The 21,551-nt window shown below is 37.5% G+C and overlaps 1 protein-coding gene across 1 annotated transcript; it reads right to left on the bottom strand.

Annotated features, from left to right (window-relative positions):
• Positions 1–907: 907 nt before the first annotated feature.
• On the bottom strand, positions 908–21,463 carry LOC306853097 (DNA-directed RNA polymerase I subunit RPA1-like). Its single transcript, XM_079390283.1, has 34 exons — positions 21,296–21,463; positions 20,789–20,993; positions 20,335–20,484; positions 20,104–20,211; positions 19,903–19,988; positions 19,729–19,814; positions 18,620–18,700; positions 18,423–18,528; positions 18,127–18,289; positions 17,096–17,272; positions 16,873–16,995; positions 16,165–16,392; positions 14,920–15,174; positions 14,637–14,828; positions 14,336–14,485; positions 13,793–13,976; positions 13,622–13,704; positions 12,409–12,567; positions 12,171–12,269; positions 10,787–10,939; positions 10,570–10,652; positions 10,310–10,475; positions 9,696–9,920; positions 9,312–9,526; positions 8,392–8,559; positions 8,103–8,238; positions 7,023–7,183; positions 6,800–6,929; positions 6,609–6,716; positions 5,108–5,371; positions 2,185–2,385; positions 1,614–1,731; positions 1,368–1,532; positions 908–1,244 (listed from the first exon to the last, which is right to left on the bottom strand). Exons 1-34 carry the CDS (start codon positions 21,370–21,372, stop codon positions 1,147–1,149), a joined length of 5,103 nt encoding a protein of 1,700 aa, XP_079246409.1. The 5' UTR covers positions 21,373–21,463; the 3' UTR covers positions 908–1,146.
• Between the last annotated feature and the right edge of the window lie 88 nt (positions 21,464–21,551).

The following is a 21,551-nucleotide window of genomic DNA, read 5'->3' on the forward strand; positions in this document are numbered from 1 at the left end:
ATTATCACCTTAATAATCATAAGCGGCTTGATTGTCTCATCCTGTCAAAGCCACGTGATCATGTACTGTATATACTGGCCTAACATTATTTTGCTTTATTGGACAACAGGGACCTTTCTTGCACAGGGTCCCTAACAGGTTTAAAAGTGGCTACATTTTTGTAGGGTTTGTTTTAATGGATTTTAAGTAAATACTACATACTTTTGTCACCTGTGTACCGCCAAAGACTACAGAAACACGGTAACACTTTATTTTAAGGTGTCCATAATACAGAGTAATTACCTAGTTAAGTACTTAGTAGTAGCCGTTATACTTACATTTAACTAAATGTACTTACAATGTAACTAAGTTATGGAACAGCCTGTACTTATGTAGATGTAATAAGCAGCTACTGTTACACGTATGTAACAGAAGCTACTTGTGTAACCAAAAGATTGTTACATATGTGTTGCAGACTTTATACAAAGTAATTATAAATGTAAGTAGACACACATAAGCTACTTAAAGTGTATCAATATTGTACTTAAGTGTACTTCATGTGTATCTGTACTGTACACCTTATCTAGCTGCACCTTAGTTTGATTTAACCCACCAGTACTCAGCTTAAATGCATGTAATACCTTTATAATTACATTAAAATTACAGAATATTACACAGGCATAAGCTACTTAAAATAAAGTGCATCAAGATTGTACTTAAGTGTACTAGTAGCTGTGTTACAGACTCGGTCTGTTACATATGTGTAACAGTAGCTGCCTATTACATCTATATAATTACAAACTGTAATTACAGGCTGTGGGTTAATCTAGTTTTAAACCAAATGTGAATAAAACCATGCAATTTTAACTAATTGTATTTAATATTTTCTTTCAACTGTGAATGTGCTGTATAAAGTAATTACAACTTTGAAACTTCTCAAATGTCATTTTTATTTTTGTGCTTTTGGAAATGGATCCTTACTATCCTTAACCAGACCTTTTATTTTGCATTATAATAACAAAAACAACAATAATAATGACAATCATAAAATTACAAGAAGTCAAAAGGAAAAAAATATTTATTGATGTTATGGACCAGACATATTGCTGTTTGTAATTCTGGGATCCATAGCAGTGAGCAAACTAATTCTCCAATCCTAGTCCATTACTATAACGGCTGTTTCAGATCGAAGAGGCCGGTTCCTCCTTTCACAACTTTTCCTGCAACCAAGCAAGCTGAGGGCGAATTGAGTTTGTCACAAGAACCTAAAAAAAAAGAAAGAATTGAGACATGCGTGCATATTATATTACTGAACAACTACTTAACTATACTACTAATCATTATCAACAACATGCATTATTAAATTAGGAAAGACTATTGTATTATACCCAGCATCGTTGCTTGCTTTAAGAACTTGTAACTGGTCTCAAAGGTCATCTGTTGCAGCGGGGAGCTGTTGGACTGAATGCCAAATCTGTTGAGAGGCTTGTACACCCCCTCAAAACACATGTAGTCAGCCACTAGAGAGAGATGGCGTGGGTCCACCTCAATACCTGTGAACAGAGGAACCAGTCAGATCTCCAATGAAACACACACAGCTATGAGTGTCAAACAATCCTGTTTTGCTTAATTACCATAGACAGCAAACACATCTTTAATCTCCTTCTCAATGACTCTGAGGGCCACCTCAATACCATACGTGCTGGCCATAGCATGAACCTGGTTGGAGTATAACCGGTTCAAGTCCAGGATCTAGTACAACAAAACAGATTGTATCACATGCCATATTTGGACTGCTAAGTCAAGTCACCTTTATTTATATAGTGCTTTTAACAATACAGATTGTTAACAGTATCACATTGGAGGATAGAGTGTCAGTAATGTATAATAATAAGATTAAACACTCAATTTTCAGTTAAAGGCATTTCATTATTGAATTCAGTGATGTCATTGTCTAGCTCAGTTTAGTTTAAATAGTATCTGTGAAATCAAATTGATGATAATCGCTAGAAATCAAGTGTCCCCAACTGAGCAAGCCAGAGGCGACAGCGGCAAGGAACCTAAACTCCCTCTGTGACAGAATGGAGAGGAAAACCTTGGGAGAAACCAGCCTCAGTCGGGGGGCCAGTTCTCCACTAGTTGCAATGTATACATGTATAATTAAAGTCGAAGACAGAACACAATGTTGGACTGTATTAGACTCACATCAGCATGCTTGAACATCTCATGCATGTTGATGCCCTCTGTGTTGAGCACCATCTCTTTTTTGCCCTCCTTTGTGGTGACTTCATTTAATAAGCAGCGTGTGATACCCTTGGTCTCCATGATGACAGCGTTCTGAGCCTGCTTCACCACCACTGATGTGAGGTCAAAGTGCACTTTAGTGAGGGGTAGGACCAGGGTTAGCTGTCAAATCAAAGTGGCAACGGATTATGAATAGGAAAGCACCAATACCATTTGTTGTAAAATTGCTGTTTTTCTTTGTATTACATATAACATACATATATAAATATATATCCACTGCAATTCAAAAGTTTGGGGCATACATACATATATTTATTTTTATTCTCTTTTTTTTTGGTGGTCATTTGTACAGTGGCTGAGAGAGCTCATTGCTGCAACTTCAGAAAACACATGCAAATAGAAAGGCACCAGCAAATTAAGAAAACATCGCCATCAATTTGACAGCACATGTGCTGCAAATACTCACAACACAAACAAATACAGAAATGTGGACTTCAAGACCACAACAAAATTAAAGATTATTTGTTAAATTTATATTTGCAGTGCGTTTCTGTTTGTGTTGTGAGCATGTGCAGCTCCTGTGTTGTCAAATTGATGAATGTTTTCTTTAATGGGGTCATCTGATGCGATTTCAAGTTTTCCTTTCTCTTTGGAGAGTTACAAGATGTTTGTGCGTAGATAACATCCCTGCAGTTGCAAAGATTAAAGTCTCAAAACCAAAGATATTTTATAAAAGTTAAGACTCGACCATGCCCTCCTAAAACGGCTCATTCAAACACGCCAGTCCCGGCGCCAGGACACTCCACCTGGGGGGGGCTTGTATGATTCGGGGGGGGGGGGCTATTTTATATTTTAAAAAAAAAGCTGTCAGATTTTAATTGAATTGATTATTATTGTCGCTTTCCTTACACACCACATTTAGCAAACCTACAAACATCATGTCTGAAACCAAATTGTATGTGGTTGAAAACAGTGAATCGTTGTGATATAAGGCTAAAAGCACTGAGCGCATCCATTTCTGGCTCAGCGCCAGACAAAGCAAAAAAACACGTTTGAATTTGTGACTGTTATAAATACACCGGTGACCGTCTGCATCAAATGGTTAAAATCAACACGTTTCGGCTTCTTGGAGGCAGTGCTTAATTTGTACGTTACGAGGTCCTGGAACAAAGTGGGGTGACTGATCAAATGATCAGAGGAGGGAGAGGTAACAGAGCATTTGCGCAATTGGTGGACCTCGACCAACTTAAGTGATTACCAGCTTGCACCAGTTGCTTTTATAGTGTGCAGATTGTAGGCTACTCTAAAAAATAATGGTTATTTTATTTCAACATTTATTTAAACATATTTTAGTGTTTGGGTAGTTTTTTTGTAACCCAGCTCCTGGTCGCAATAGTCGTGTTTGCGTGGATCACTGCAGGACGGGCTTCAGAACGCCGGGCCTGAAACACGCCCTCACACGTCTATGTCACGGTGTGTGGAGATTTTCAAAACGCTGCCCAAATGTATATGCAATGAAAGGAGGAACTATCATTCTCGCTGTAGTATTGTTACTGCTGCTGGTGCCATGTCCTGGAGACGCTGTGTTTCGTTGTGAAAGCGAAAGTACTTTGTTTGGGCTTCCAAAAGAGGACACAACTAGAATACAGCACTGTTCCAGAACAGTTCAAACCAAATATTAGAGTGTGTGCAGCGCATTTTACGGAGGACTATTTCCTGAACCTGGAAGAGTAGCCTACAATGCTGGTTTGCACAAAGACTGTTTCTATAAAGTGGGGCGATTCCAACTTTGCAAGGACAGTCTGGCGTTTCTGACTCTCAGCCTGTAAGTATGTTTTCATATTTAAAGAATTTGCCACTGGGAGTATTGAGCAGTGTAGAGTAGTGCTTGTTTTTATAAATCATTTGTGATCGTTTCACCGATCACAAATGTTTATGCAACGCGATGCAAAGCATAAAAAAAATAAAAGTCATTATAATCAGTAATTATGTCTCCACTGGATGCAACAAATGCCTCGTTTATAATGGGTTTTATTGTTTTTGTGTCGTCGCGCCGGGACACGGCCTCACTATACGGTAAGGAGCGTAACATTTCCGTCTCACACTTGAGGTATTCGGCCAATCACAACGCACTGGATAGCTGGCCAATCAGAGCACGCCTCGCTTCTCAGAACGATGAGCTTTGTAAAAATCGCGTTTCAGAAAGGCGGTGCATAGAGGAGCAACAATAATGTAGAGCATGTGGAAAATAATGCGTTTTTTGAACTTTAAACCGCATAAACACATTGCATTACACCAAATAATGTTCTTTTTAGCAACGTCATATGACCCCTTAAATTTGCAGGTGTTTTTTCATTTGCAGCACATTGAGCTCTCTCGGCCACCATACTTTTGTATACATTTAAAAATGTACTTTATTCCTCTGATGACTAAATTTTCAGTCATTACAATATTACATAATCCTTCAGGAATCATTCTATTATGTTGATTTTGTGCACATCTTATTATCATCAATGCTGTAAACAGCTGTGCCGCTTCATATTTTTGTGGAAACCAGTGATGCAGTTTTTAATTTGATTAAATGTGCCTTTGTCTTGGAAAAAATCTTACTGACACCAAACCTTGGAATTGTGATGAAATTATGAAGCTTATTTCACCATATTAAACTGAGTATAGTTACTAGTTAAATACTGGCAGATTAAGGCATCTGACCGATATATTAGTTTCTATTAGTTTCCATCATTTTTAGTATAGGTATGATAACACAGAAATTGGTATACAATAATTTTTTAGAGTATTGCATCAAAGTGTAAAAATGGTTTCATTGCATCCCTCAAGATCACAAAATGTTTAAATGATTTAAGATCAACTGATTTGTACACACCTCACACCATAGCCCATTTTTATCATATTTGTAGTCCTCAATGGCGGAGCTCAACCGAAGCACAGAGCTGATCCTCATGGAGTCCTGTGAATCTCCCTGCAGCTCTTCAGATCTGTTAAGTCTCTGGGTCTGGTCTGCTGGTTGGCTTTCACCAGACCCTTCCTCAGAGTTCTCCTGAGTATCTTCCTCTTCCTGTCTGTCCTCAGCTACATCCTCCAGCTCCTCATCAATGGCCTCCTCTCCCTCCTCACTCTCGTAGTCCACCTGAAGGGTCATATCACAGACACAGGATTTTACTTTCGTCACGCAGATGGAATTGCAGAACACAGTCATGAAAGTAGAATCTGCTGTATAAATATTATGGAATTTGGCCAAATTTTGGATGAATAAATTAAAAGCTTGTACAACAATCAAATCATGATATGGACTACTCTCTATGAATATTAAACCGCAAAAAGACTATTTAAATATGAAGTCTACATGTTGTGCATGTTTTTTTGTGAATGAGCAGTGCAGTTTCGTCTGCTACATATATACATATGCTCTGCGTCTACTGTCTCACTATATGAGGACATGAACACATTAACTTCATTTTCATCACTTGACCAGCATTTTACGTAAAAATTATCCTCATATATAAACACACAAAAAAAGGTCTTAACTTGATAATGTTACAACATTATATTTAATGACTATAACAAAATTTTTCATTCATGTTTAAATTATGAACCTCTGTTGTGCAAGCCTGAAAGGAATTGTTCAAATTGTATTTGAATCCACTTTAAAACATAAATTAAATGTTTAAAGTATTATGCATATTTTTGATTACCACCGTTTTTGATAATACATTTGTATTAAATCATAGAAAACAGAATACAGAAAAAATTGACAAAATCCAACACAGAATTTCTGAATAAATACACTTCAGAGGGCACTATAACTGTTAAAGATTTGAATTCAACTGATCAAATCGTGTTTTTATTCAAATTTAACTAAACCATTAAAGTGGAATGGGAATTTGGGAAAATATAAAACTAAATTTGGGAAAAATGGATTTCAAAATGACAGTATGTGTATATGTAGAGACGGCGGTATATGCTTTTGTATAGGTACACGAGTATGATCAATGTATGTTTATGGAGGTGTATATGTATATTATATGTGGGTGTATGCATATGTACATCAGTACATTGATTACAATGTCATTACAGTTGTGAATTTTTCATTCAATTGTTTTTTTTTCTCTCCACTTTGATTTGCTGGCATGGGGGTTGGGGGATTGTTCTCAAAAATGTGAAAAGCTTATAAAAAATTTAAAAAAGGATTTCATAGGCCACTAAATACAATGCTGCTACCTAGAACAAGCAGAGCATTTACTGAAATGAAACAGCAAATTGGCTTGTTCAGAAAAGGTCACGATTAAGACGCAGAAGCACATGCCCACTCAAAGGAATTCTGGACAGCAAAAACCATGAATATATTTAGAGATAGAGACTGATACCTCCTCTTCTTGTTTTTCTTTTCTCTTGGAATCTGTGGCATCAGCATCACCTTCATTCGCCTCATCATCCACAATCCTTTTGTTTTCTGCTTCCTCATCACCATCATCCTGTGGAGAAGTCAAGCGTATTGCAGTCGTTACACGTTTATGGCATGGCAACAGCACACCTGTGGCTTGTTGTGACTGTCTACCTCTTTGTCCGCGACGCCACCGGCATCTCGATCATTGTCATTTGTCGTGGCTTTGCGTGTATCCACCACATTGACAGCCGCCAGTTTAGCACTCAGCTTCTTAATGGCCTCCAGCAGCATGCGAAAGAATCTGTAATGTACAAACAAGGCTATGAGATATTGGGGAAATCCTTTGCGGTGAAACAGCTGAGACTGAAGAGCGGCTGAATGGTTTTAAGCGTACTTCTGCTCCACGAAATGAAGAATCTCATTAGGGGTGAGTAGCTTGTCTTGCTGGTATCGCTCTGGGGGCAGGAAGTGGAAAGAGAGTTTGAAAACTCGTGACTTCTGGCTCCGTTTCTCTACCAAGCGGAAATTTTCTATCACATCCACTTTGTGAAGCACCTTTATTCAGAAAGATCAAGAGCACATGGAAGTTTATACATTTATAATAATAGTTGACCTCACAGACCTTCATCATTACTTTCTGAACCTGTTTGACTTTCTTTTTACTGTAAATCAAAAAGATGTTTTGTTTAGTGCTGTCAAACGATTAATCGCATCCAAAATAAAAGTTTTTGTTTACATAATATATGTATACTGTGTATATCTATTATGTATATATAAATACACACACATACAGTATATATTTTTAAAATATTCACATGTATAAACATTTATATATTTTATGTTATATAACTATTTAATATAAAAACATTTTTCTTAAATATATACATGCATGTGTTTGTATTTATATATGCATAATAAATATGCACAGTACACACATATATATTATGTAAACAAAAACTTTTATTTTGGATTTGATTAATCGTTTGACAGCACTAGTTTTTTTTATTTGAGATGTTTTAGTTTATCCATAATTCAATGAGGAAAGTGAATGAGAAAAGCTACACAAACATCTAAAAACAAATTGCTAAAAAAAGTATTTGCTTTATATTATTAACAGATTTAATTTAAGATTTTATTCACATATGCTTACTTGCTGTGTGAGAACCACACAGTCTCAGTTCTTATGGATTACTTATATGATGTCTTTATATACCATTTTGGGTTTTGGTTTCATGGACTTGGAATGGAGAGACCAAAAAACCTTACACGTTTCATTAAAATATTCTTGTTTCAAAAAATCAGCCTGAGGTTGAGTAAATAATGTCTATTTTCATCTTTAGTTGAACTAGTCCTTTAAGTTGCCATATTTAAACACATGACCATGAATAAGATTTGAGATCTATATTGGAGAGGAAAAAGATTACCGAATAACAGCACACTGACACATGTAAACACTGAAACAAGTTGTGCTCACCTCTGACAAACACACACGCGTTATCTTCTTCCGCAGCATCTTAACACGTTTCAAGGCTTTCTTGCTCATCAGAACAGGAATGCTCATCATAGGGGTTTTGATCTTAGAGCTCGCAACCATGAGTATTTCTCTTAATCTATGGAAGATTTTTTTTTTTTTAGGTGAATCACAACACAAAAACCATTTTTGAAGTCTGCATGCAACTGTATCAATGTAGTTTACATTAACATTTAATGTTTTAAATGAAGGAGAGTGCTAAACAACTATTGACTACTAAATGAAATCTGACCTTGGTATACCCAGGGTGACATTCATCTCTCCTCTGCCGGCAAAGTGGAAGGTGTTGAGGGTCATTTGTGTGGACGGTTCACCAATGCTCTGAGCTGCCAGCAGCCCCACGGCCTCTCCGGGGTCACACAGAGAGCGCTGCCACTTCAGCTGCAGGAGATGCTTCAATCTGTCAGAGCAAAGCACTTCTTTACTGCAGTGCTTCTCAACCAGGGGAAAAATTCCAACGGGGACTCGAGATTAATTTAAATGATTAAAAACAAGCCAAAATAAGCATTAAAATAAGCTAAAACAAATAAAAATCAAGGTATTTCTCATTTTAATTCACCCCCCTCATCAACCCCCTTTTTTTTCTAAGAAGAACCAAGCTTTCCACAAGCTTATTATCTGAGGTACCCTAATTTTAAAAATTATTTCTAGACCTGTAAATGTTATGTAAATTAATCAAATCTTAAAACACCAGGGACATTTTTTAAAGAATATTTTTTTAGTTACAGCAAGCTCTGAAAAAATTTATCAGGTAGAAATCAAAGTCAATTTCAAGTCAAAAATACATTTCACAGTAAATCACGAATGGATGAAAAAAATCACGTAAAATTCATTTGTTCAAAATAGTAGGATCCCTGAAGAACATTCAGCTCTTAAAGTTCTGGAATTCTGAAACCTATTTTAATTTAAATTATTCTGGTTACTTAAAAACACTCCCAGTTTATGTAAAACAAAACAAAACAAAAAACCCTGTTATTTTAGCATATGTACCATAGGAAACCTATTAGTCTGCATTAAATATTATTGTGGACAGTGGAGAACCATTTTACTCCGACATCAATTTTCCAAATTCAAAATCTAGAAGTCTAGAAATGTCCCTTTAATCCAGATATACTAATGTTTAATGTTTAATAGTCAACATAGAGGTCTTACCTATCTGTGTCAATGATTTCAGACGAGGTCTGAAATTCCTGCTTGACATCGAACTGATCCAGGTAGGACTCAACAATGGAGTCAAATGTCTCAGACACTGAACCGAAGCAGATGTCCGGCCGGTAAACAGCCAGACACGGGTCTGGACAATGAGATGTCTTCTTTAAATACTTCATACGGCGAGACTCGTCCAGAGCTCTCCAGTTCTCCAAGAGCTAAACACACAAAATCTCCTTGTCATGTAACGTAGGCACAAGTGCAAGGCATACTCTGTGTTAACTTGACAAGGTTTGGGGAATTGAATCATCTTTCTAACAAAGTACTTCACAGGATGCCATTGTAAGGCATTTGCAAACTGAAACGCATCTACAAATGCTTCAGTACCTGTAGAGTGGCCGGCTCTCTCCCATTGGCCAGTGTCTGGTTTTCTACTTGAGACTTCAGATTGCTCTGTTTCTTCTGCGAGTAGAGCAGGAAGGCACCGTCTCGGGGAGAAACACGCTCATGTTTGGCTTTCCATTTCTTGATGGCCTTAAAGTGACTAAATGCTGCCGCCCCTGTTTCCAGTTTACCCAGAACTTCATCCAAACACTTTGACTTTCTGATAACCTAGAAAATAGTGCATTAATAAAATGTTAAATGTCCTCTTCCATCAGCGCAATTTTGAACAGACATGTCTATGTAATCTTATTTTAATCATGATCTTCTCTCAATTAATTATTAATAACGGTCTGCAATAGTCTGTTGGTTATTTTAATGATCTTTCTGTCATTTCAGATTTGCATTTTCATGCATTCATAACAATTCAGTCACAATAAACCCCGTCTATGAGTTGACATTCTCTTAATTTGTGAAAGTGCAATCATTCTGCTGAAATGCAAAGAGAAATTTCCTAATAAAAATGACAACAACCGTGACCAGTAGTCACAATTATAATTTTTGAGCAAAATATTTGTTATCAATTTACCCATTAGCTTGCAGCCCTAATGCAAGGTTACCTCATAGTTGTCTTTGATGAAAGGGAACTGCTGCGGCTGTAGGAACTGGGTCTTGGGGATGTCCAACCCGTCCTCTCCATAAAGAAACTGGACCACACTTCCATCACTGTCTCGCACAGTCAGATCGTACTGGACCACCAGACCTTCTAGATGCTTGATCACACACCTGAAACACCCAATCACAGTTTATGTCACTATACAATGAACCTAAATACAAGAATCTCACAGGGATTTTAGACTGCAGTTAGAACCAGATCTACCTCTGCAAATAACCAGATCGACTGGTTTTGACAGCAGTGTCCACAAGACCTTCACGACCAGCCATACAATGGAAAAAGAACTCCTAAAATATAAAGAGAGCCTCCAGTTAAATATAATCAAATTTTCTATATTAAATGAATATTACTCCTAAAAATAACACTGAGACTTTCTGAAAGAAAAAATAAATAAATCAAGAAGAGTTCAGTCTGAACGTACAGGAGGTTTGATTCCCGTCAAGAATCTGCCAGTTACGAATCCTCCGGATCGCGGCTGAGGTTCATAGGGCTGAAAGCAGGGCAGGGACTTCCCAGAAGGCATCAGTGGCGGTCGGCGGCCCTCCAGCTCAATCTGACCCAATAAACAGGAGATCTGCACATACAGAGGAACTTGGTTTATAGGAAGATCACAGCTGAATAACATGCCATGCTAACATCTGGCTTAAAGGGATAGTTCACCCAAAAATGAAAATTCTGTCATTAATTACTCACCCTCATGTCGTTCCAAACCTGTAAGACCTTCATCTTCGGAACACAATTTAAGATATTTCTGATGAAATCTGAGAGCTCTCTGACCCTCCATAGACAGTAATGTAATTAACACAATCAACGTCCAGAAACGTAGCAAGGACATTGGTAAAATAGTCCATGTGACATCAGGGGTTCACACCGAACAGCATACGCCGTTTATGTTCAGCGGATACTCTCCAAAATGGAAATGGACGAATTGTTGAATAAAGTCGTTATTTCTGTTTTCTTTGCATACAAAAAGTAATATCGTAGCTTCGTAAGATTACAGTTGAACCCCTGATGTCACATGGACCATTTTACTGATGTCCTTGCTACGTTTCTGGGCCTTGATGGTGTTAGTACCCTTGCTGTCTATGCAGAGTCAGAGAGCTCTCGGATTTCATCATAAATATCTTGTGTTCTGAAGATGAACGGAGGATTTACGGGTTTGGAACGACATGAGGGTGAGTAATTAGTGACCGAATTTTCATTTTTGGGTGAACTATCCCTTTAACCTGACCTAAACATCGTTATAATTTAACAACAGTAGATCATTAACAATCATTTGGCATAAATGTGCAGTAGTGAAACAAAACATCACACAATGGTGTCGTCTGCTGGTCAAATGTATAAAACTGATCCAAGATCAAGTATATAGGTATAACAAACACTAATTCATTAGTTCACACAGATATCCGCACACTAGTGGCAAAACATTTCAAAACCGTTGATGTAACAAGCCTCGTGAACTGCAATCACATAACTTGTGATCTCCACAAAGCAGTTTCAAAAGTGGCCATCACTGATTGTGGACTGCTCTGAACCACAAGCATGCAGAATGCGCAAAAGCTCCACAATTTGACTTGTGCAACGCTCAATTTTTATATAAGTTTGACTATCACATTCCTGATTTTCTTTCCCCAAATTTAAGACCGCTTACAATAATAGTGAAAGCTTTTGTTATACAATTAAAGACTTATGATCCTAAATTTGTTCTATTTTAAGACTTTTTAAAGGCGTGCAGGAACCCTGTAATAGTAATAAAAAAGCTGCTATATTCAGCGGCTGAATTCAGTCAATGGAGGAAACATTACCTGCATAGTATTAACAGTTGAACCCTTGGCTCCTGACTGCACCATCAGCTGTAGGTTGTTTTCTGGGAAGGAGCGGTGGAGACCCAGCGGCATGCAAACCTGATAACAACAGATCACATGGAATGTGATGAAAACCATTGAGACAAAGAATGATTTTGACTCCACACAGTGAGAAACAATATAAAAGACATGAAGACACAAGCTCAGCATTTTCAAGTTGTCCTGTTTAGATGTGCACCTTGTTGATGTTGTTGTTCACTTGATTGACCTCCTCTTTAAACTTCAGGTCCACCATGTTGAAATCTCTCTGGTCTGTGTTCAGATGAGCGTCTTGCCAGCGTTCTCTGGCTTCGGTGTCTCCAGCAGCTGCGGGCAGGTTAAACGCTGCCTGGAGAGCCTGTTTTCAAGCAAGAAAGTAAAAGAATACGACCTCTGCTTGAAGACAAACCAAGCACAATGTTGAATGAACACAAGAGGAAATGAAGGGGTGGGACAAAAAAAACAACCAGAGGGCAAAAGATCCACAGCCACCCACACACTCTTACACAGATGGAGTGGGAGTATAGACTGTGACTGTCACAAATGTGACAAATATTATGCTTCAAAATTAATAATAAAAAAAACTCCATATCAAACTGACACAAATAATCTTTGGATAATTTCTAAATAAATACCCAAATGTATGTATGTATGTATGCATGTATATATATATATATATATATATATATATATATATATATATATATATATATATATATATATATATATATATATATATATATATTTATTTGTTACTACTCCAGTGAAATTTTTTTTTAATCAAATTTAGTGCTGTCAAATTTAGTGCCGATTTATCACATCCAAATTAAAAGTTAATTTATTATGTTTATATAAATACACACACATGCATGTATACATTTAAATATTTTACATGTAAATATCTTCAAAATACATACTGTGTGTGTGTGTGTGTATTTATATATGCATAAGAAAGATACAGAGTACACATACATATATTATGCAAACAAAAACTTTTATTTTGAATGCAATTAATCGCACTTAATCGTTTGACAGCACTAATCAAATTATTTTTTTAAAGTTGTACTTTTACTGTTCCCAATCAAAAATGAACAGAAATACTCTATGTGACCCATTTTTGTTTCATTATGAGGGTTAAAAAAAAAAAGGTCTTTTGTAATATTACTTCACTAAACCAAGTCATTTCTCTCAATGAGTCCATCTCCTTTAAATTTTGTAGCGTGTAAATAATCATGTTATGATTAATACATTTTACAGATAATTCATCAATTAAAGCTTGACCAGAGCATATTTCTGAAAGTTTGGTATAATATATCCATAAATGACAGCACAAGTGTATTCTTTTCCAGAAAGCTACACAGTTCAAATGGTACTATGTAACAGGAATGAGGTGGTCAATCTCAGGGATTTACCTTAGAGCCACACTTGACTGACTTCTGGATAATTTTCCTTCTCTGTTTGTTGGCTCCATCTTTTACTAGAATGTCTTCCACACCTGTCAGATAAAATACATAGTTCGATTCAAAATACCATTCTACCTTGTCTGTTCAACAAGATAGGCTGGTATTGACATGTGATCTTACCCAAGGTGAAACCGCGGTAAAGCTGCAGGTAGGCAGTGAAGAGTCGTGCCAGGCAGCTGAGCAGTTTGCCGCTGGTCTCTCCTCCGTAGAGCTCGTAGCAGCAGTGGACCAAACCGTACGCTGAGCTGCCATAGTGAGCTTTATCCAGAACTCCCATCAAGAGCTCTCCCTGACGGATGACCACCTGAAAAACACAGTACATTACAGCTTTATGTGGCCTTATTTGACCAAATAAGATGCTATGTCATAACTATTTTCATGACATTACTCCAAGACAAAAACAAACAAACATGTAATTACTGGAACTGTAAGCATTTACCACTTAAAATTTGTATTATCTGAACTGCTGACTGAAATAAAAGATCATTGCATTACAATAATCAAAATTAAGAATGAGAATTTTCATGGTGCAAAACAATGTGCTCTTATAAAAACACACAACACTCCCAAGTAAATGCCTGGGCTGTAAAGCTCTGACAGGGGGATTTAAATTATTGACATCCAGAAACGCAGGCACTGTTATAGAGAATATTCCTGAATTACCTGAGATTCACACATAGTTTCCGGCCTGTATCCTGGAACAGCTCTGGGCGGTTCCTTCACCCAGGCTTTACTGGGAATCTTTGCTTTTCCCATCAAGTTTAAAGGGATGTTGTTTTCTGGGATGACATTCAGCAAAAGGGTCGACACCACCTTGAAAATACAGCAAAAACTTGGTATTTATGCAAGTCCACATTTGTTTTTGGAAGGTATCTGTAAGAATGTATTTAGGATACATTGCAGGTTGAAGCATCTCTGATGTCTGACACGTATGACAATACAAATCAACATGCATGAAGATTACCTGCTTTCCTGTCCAGAGAGGCACGGGCTTAAAGAGCGCAGGAGGCAGGAGCTTCACTCTGCCCATCTTGTCAGTCAGGCCTCTGTAGACAAGCGCAGTGTACTGATCCCGTGTGAAAAAACAGCCACGGGCGGTCATTCTGGTGCCAGACACCATGTGGTCCTGAATCAGGCCGGCCAATGGCTTCCCATCCTACAAAAGGTGCAGAGACCAGTGAAATGTTTTCCAAAATGGCAGACAATTCACGTTTGAAGCGGTTTCAATTTTCTAGATGAAGACTCACTTTAGGCACCAAGTACTGCTGGTCTGTGCTCACTAGCGTGTAGGCCTCAGCTCTGCCCAGCTCACTCTGAGGGAAGTGAGCGTTCATCTCGTCACCGTCAAAGTCAGCGTTGTAGGCCTTACAGTTGGCATAATGTAATCTGAGCACTTTCTCTCCGGGCAGGATGCGAGCACAGTGGGCCTGAATTGACGGTCTGTGGAGAGTGGGCTGACGGTTTAACAGCAGCACATCCCCGTTCTTGATGTGCCGATTTACCTAAGAAAGAGAATCAAATGTCAAAGGACTGGATCAACAAATATTAATGCTGACTTTGAATGTACAGTAAGCTTAATTTAAAACTACTATATTAATATTTTCACAGCGTCCAATATATTGGCTATGCAGTTGTTTTAACGATGTGGAAGCTGATATTACCGAGCTTGTCACTCACTTTGCAAACACAAAGACGAACTGACAGTGCAGGAGTTCACTGCATGGTGTAGCCTACTAGAATGCAGTTAGGTTGACTCCAAAAATTCCAAGATATGAGAAGATAAATACTTATGTTTGACTTTTTGTCTTTCTAGACAATAAAAACCTTTCGCTATAGATAATCAATATCACACAAGTGATATTTTGAGTGACATTTTAGACACAATATTGTACATAGTGTTTTTCACTAACAAAAATAGCTCCAAACAAAGCCACAGCAGTACTCTTGTGCATCTCTAAGCAACACACATCGTCTCATTCCATTTTTGAACAAATCAATCATACAGCAATCTACTGCTTTTTTCCTGAATTAATCAGTTTGAACAACTGGGTGAATAATTAACTCAATGGCTCACTGCCACCTACTGACAGGATGGTTTTGATTTCATTAAATATCATTCCATATTTCAATATTCAAAATATTATTTTTTTCAAAACCAATCTCATAGAATGATTTATGCAATTTTAATTGCAGTGTAAAAACACTTAAATGCTGCTTTATTTGCAGCTTTGGCACCACTTGCAGTGAAACAATTTATTTTGTCGACTGGGTTTTCATTTTATTGAAAACGTGTTATTCATTTTAACAGACTATAGGGTGTTTATTCTAATTGAATTTTGATTGAATGTCACAAACACTAATGCATACATCTAATATGGTCATGTTTCACAGTGTGCGTTTACCAGTTATTTTACAGTGTGACTCATGCACCAGATATAATATTCAAAATCTATTCAAACAGCAGTGCGTCTTTGTCGAGAGAATTGACTCACGATCTTCATGGGTATCTTGTGCTGGCCGGTACTGGGGGTCAGGAGCTGTTTGGCCACGGCTTCTCTCTGGGTCAGGTTGATGCTGCTGAGGATGGTTCGGGACCCATCTTCATTAATGACCATGGAGGCTCCAGGGTGGACGTTGGGTCCATTCAGCACTGCCTGCCTGAGTTCCTTCACGTTCCAGGGTGTCACTGGCTGAGGGTACGTCAACTTGGTAGCAAAAACCTGAATGAACCATATCAAATGACTTTCAAAACCCCAAATAATCACTATTAAACACTTTTGTACAATGGCTGCTAAACTGGATATTTCACTGCTAACAATGACAACAAATGAATGCTATTTTCATGCCTCTCGTATGACTCTGAACTCGCTTTCTTTCCATATCAAAGTCAAGTCAAGTCACCTTTATTTATATAGCACTTTTAACAATACAGATTGTATCAAAGCAAGTACAGAGACAGTTACTACAGCTCCTGGACTTTAGTATGAAATATACGGTGAATGTCATGTCCATGCATTTCTTTACTTGACAAATAGTTGTTCAATAAGCAAAATAATGAAAAAATCAGTAAGCAGAATTAAAAAAACAATCAGCCCAATCACCCAATGTGGGTTTATTTTGCGATAAAAACCAGTTGACCATACATTATCCCTTACGTATCATACAAAAACCCTATTAAAAGGTAAAATCCAATGTCTTACCATTGGTATTCCAATCTCATTGGTTCCGATGTACATATCAGGACAAATGACGGAGCGTGCAGCATAATCCACACGCTTTCCCATCATGTGCTTCCGGAACAAACCGTCTTTCTTCTCCAAGAGCTGAGAAACACATTCAAAAGAGACAACCAATTCAAAACATTATTTCCCACCTTTTTTAGTGCATGATCGGTTGTGGTCTTGAGATTTGTCACACACTGACCTGACGGACGCCTGGGTACTTCCCAGTCATCAGTTTGTCCATGTCGCTGTCAAACACGATGTTGACGTGACTCTGCAGTTGGATCCACATGTTATAGAGCTTGTCCGTGAGAGTCAGTCCTTGGATGCCCATTAAGAAGGTCTGATCTATCTGACTGATCTCTGTGAATTCACTGGACTGAAGAAAGGACAGATCATGAATACACATGGCACTTCTCATAAAAGAGGTGCAAATAGTTGGATTCTTTTCCATCATGGGATTTTCAAAGGCAAATACTGATTTAACTAATATACACATACAACTGCTGAAATTAAATCAACAGAACTCAATACTTCCTCAATTTACAGAAAATTATTTATGATTATTTAAAGTGATCAACAATGTACTTCCTTAAATTCACATGATTTTATGGAGTTCCCCAGTTAAACATAAAAGCATTCAATAACATGTATACTTTAGGGAGTAACATCTTTTGCACCTGTCTACAACTTGTTGAAACAAAGTCAAATTGTCTTAGTTTTTATAAATTGGTTTGTGTTGACTGTATGTGTCATTCAACCTTGGTACCAAACTTATTGACAGAAAAATTCTCTCTTACATTCATTTACGGAAATTGTTTTCATTTAATTTTTTTTTTACAAACAAACATTTAGTCCCAAACTACTTAGCCCCCACTCAGTAGCAGATTAATTTGGGGTAATTTTGCAATCCTGTTTACATTTTAATTAGTTATACATTTAATTAACATCTATGTGCCAAATTAATAGGGTGCAACCATTCTATAAAAATACTATTCTATTTAAAACAGCTCATATAATATTCAGTTGGAGCTCCTCATGAACAACATTTGAAGGTAAAGCACTTGACCCTCATGTTGAAATTAGTTTTCTAGCCTTATATGCTTAATGGAAACTACCAGATACATGAAGAAAGATTCATGCAACACACTAAATCCCTCTGATTTACAGTGACAAACAAAAACAATTATGTATTAGTGTATTAAGTTTATTGTTAACATAAATTCTCCCCACCTGCTCCATCTCTGTCTGTGTGTCTTCAATAGCGTTGGTCTTCTCTGCAGCGATCAGTGCGAGCAGTTTCTGAATCATGAAACCATCCTTTAACACGGCCTGCAGGTTCACAGTCTGTCCGTTGGTGAACATCTGGTCTCCCAAACGGTTAACAGGCCTGAACCTACAAAACACCACACACACAAACACAAATCATTCAGTCAAAAATCTCTCTGTAAAAACAAGAAATTACATAATGATCTAACAGGTTGTTGTGTGCAGGACATTGCACATGCCACATACAGTGATAAACTTACCTGCATGGAGGAACCACAAGCAACTCCAAAAAGAAAACTTCAGGACTGAAGCCTTTCTCTGAGTTGTTCATGTCAAACCCTGGGAACAGGCACTTCAGGAAGAAACCTAGACAATTCAAAACGAAACATTCAAAAAACCTTTTTTTTGCATTACGAAACCTAGAAAGAAAACGTGAATTAAACTCAACCCATCTTACCTTCTTTCTCCCAGATTTTGATGACGTGTTCCCGTGCCAAACTTGGAGTCAAGAATCCACGTTTGGTAATCAGCGAATCATCTGGAAGCAAGATATGGATACAAGATTCAAGAATTCCTTTGTACCTGCTGCAATCATGTTTTTAAATGACTTATTATAAATGTGTGTTTTATGAGTGTTGTGTTGCATGTAAACTGCTGTCTACATAACTGTATCATCCTTTAAAAGGCAATTATTTAAGTAAAAAAGCAACAAAAAAAAAAAGCAAAATACTATAGATACTCACAAACCATAATTTGCATTTAAACTGCTAAAATACAGCATTACATTTAATACGGAATCTTACTTTCATAGACTACATACATTTTAAATATTTTTAAATTATTTAGAAGTTTTTAAAATATTGTCAATGACTGGCTGCATTTAGTTAGATAAAATAATGGCAAAATATGCTATCCAGTATAATAAGAGTTTGCTCTACTATAAATTTGCTGCTGAAATCCTTTATTATCAGGCATTATCATTCTATTCAAGTCCTCGCCCATAAAGAATTCAACATTATAGCATTAATTTACATTATTTTCTGTGTTATATTCAGTTTATCACATACACTGATGTTCTTGAAGTGATAACATGCCCTTAAGTGATGAGAAGAAACCTAAAACACTTTATAATTGATACATTGATACAGTAATGTTTTTTTGATGTTTCATGATCACCAAACAGCAAAGTACAGTCTTATTTAAATGATCATGCTCTCCCGTTATCTATTGCTTGTTTGAGTGATGTGCTCATTCATTTGGTGAAGTTCACAAGAACTAAAGTGGTAAAGACAAACAGTTCTGAAAAATTAACACACTCGCATTGATTTCATTCAGTCATGTCAAACAATCACTAAACCTTTGGCTGCACTGTCTTCCAGCTCCAAAAACCCTTTGCTTGGATCCTTATTTTTACTTGGATTCTTGAATTTTTTGATTTTATATTTTAGAATTTTTTCCCCCCACACTGTTTTCAAATTCCATACTTCTCCATACTTCTCCATAGGAAGCCTAATGTTTTGATGGCTGATTATAAAAATAGTGCACAAGCATGAAATGTAAACTTACCTTCCTTTTCTGTGCTTGCTGTGGATGATCCGTGTGTGATGATGAGTTTGCAGTTGTGTTCTCTGCGCACAGTCACTCTACCGGTTCTGAAACGCACACACATACACATTCTCATGTCAGAACGCATGTATGATTCACTTAACAATTAGAGAAGGTGGAAGAAGTTGAGCTCACCTGCAATTCGGACATTTCCTTGGGCCCATGTACACTCTCCAGAAACTGTTAATGAGACTGGACTTTTTCTCACAGATATGTTTGATCTGAAATCAAAGCAAATTTATAAAATGCAACTAGAAAGTGCAGAGGCAATAATATGACTACAGCAAAATATATGTAAAAGACAAAAATAGAGAGATGGATGCGTTTCAGACTCACAGGGGCAGTGTGCTGCTCGTCTTCATTGGCTTTTAGGATGGGTGTGATAAACGCCTCCAGAGCTTCTTGGATTTCTATTCCAGACGGCTTAGCATTGACCTCCATAAACTTAGAGAGGACGAAAAAAATGCAATATACACAAGCACTTCAGTCCAGTGAAAGATGCTGCAGCTTCTCTCTACAAGATAACTTGCGTTGACCTCAATGACAAGCTCTTCAGTATTTTCTGACCTGATTGAGAACGTGCTCAAGCTCATACACCTCATTCATCGCACCCACTTCCAGGAGCTTCAGCTGGCCCAGCAGTAAATGAACAGCCGTTCTCGGACACTTCAACGTATGGCATGCCAAGCATGAACCCCGGATGAGCAAATATAATTTCTGTAAAGACATTGACTTTAGGGGTTACACACACACACATATATATATATATATATATATATACACACAGTGGTGTGAAAAAGTGTTGGCCCCCTTCCTGATTTTTTTGCATATTTGTCACACTTTAATGTTTCAGATCATCAAACAAATTTAAATATTAAATCAAAGATAACACAAGTAAACACAACATGCAGCTTTTAAATGAAGGGTTTTTTTATGATGAGAAAACGAAATCCAAACCCACATGGCCCTGTGTGAAAAAGTGTTTGCAACGGAGGTCATGCATCGGCACAATGACACTTACATCAAAAAACACAGGGTTGTAGACGGGAAGGGGCAGATCTACGTGACCAAAGTGTCCAGGACAGCTGCTGAAGTCTTGCATGCAGGTGGAGCAGATCTCCTTGTTATCAGCTGGACCCAGCGCCAGGTCATACAGTCCGTTTACAGCGGCATTGCCCATACTATCCAACAGCTGGGAATTAGTGATATTTTTCATACTCAGTTTCCTGTGAGACAGATAGCACGGGTTAGTTGTCAGAAGGTCTATATATAAAGGAATTATGCTTGGGTTTCACTCAAACGTAAAGGATTATTTAAAACAGACATTTTGTGGCAAACACCGTGACAACTTAGCGTGACAGCATATGTTGCCACAAAGTTCAGCATGTGTTAAATAAACTGTATGCTTTTAATAGGTATTGACGATTATTTGTGTCTCTTTATGTCTCTTTACAGACAGTAATAGTCAAATGAGCTCCGGCTAGTTCTTTAACTTTGTTGGGTGTGAGTTGTGCAAGTGTATTATTACCTTATTTCATCGACGGAGAACAAGCCAAAGGACATGCCCTCTAATCGCCTCCATGGCGTTTCTTTTGAAAACAGCATTTTCCTAATAACAATTACATAAATTAGAAGAGAAAACTCTCCGTATTTCCCATGTGCGTCATGTGGAGCTGTAACACGTGGGAGCGTGTACCGAGAGAGCGGACGAAACCAAATAACACGCACGGGTACATTAAACTGAAATATGTCAAAAAGTGAGAGAAGTAGAGACATTGGCATTT

This window comes from Barbus barbus (genome assembly GCF_936440315.1).
Source record: "Barbus barbus genome assembly, chromosome: 33".
NCBI classification, from domain to species: domain Eukaryota; kingdom Metazoa; phylum Chordata; class Actinopteri; order Cypriniformes; family Cyprinidae; genus Barbus; species Barbus barbus.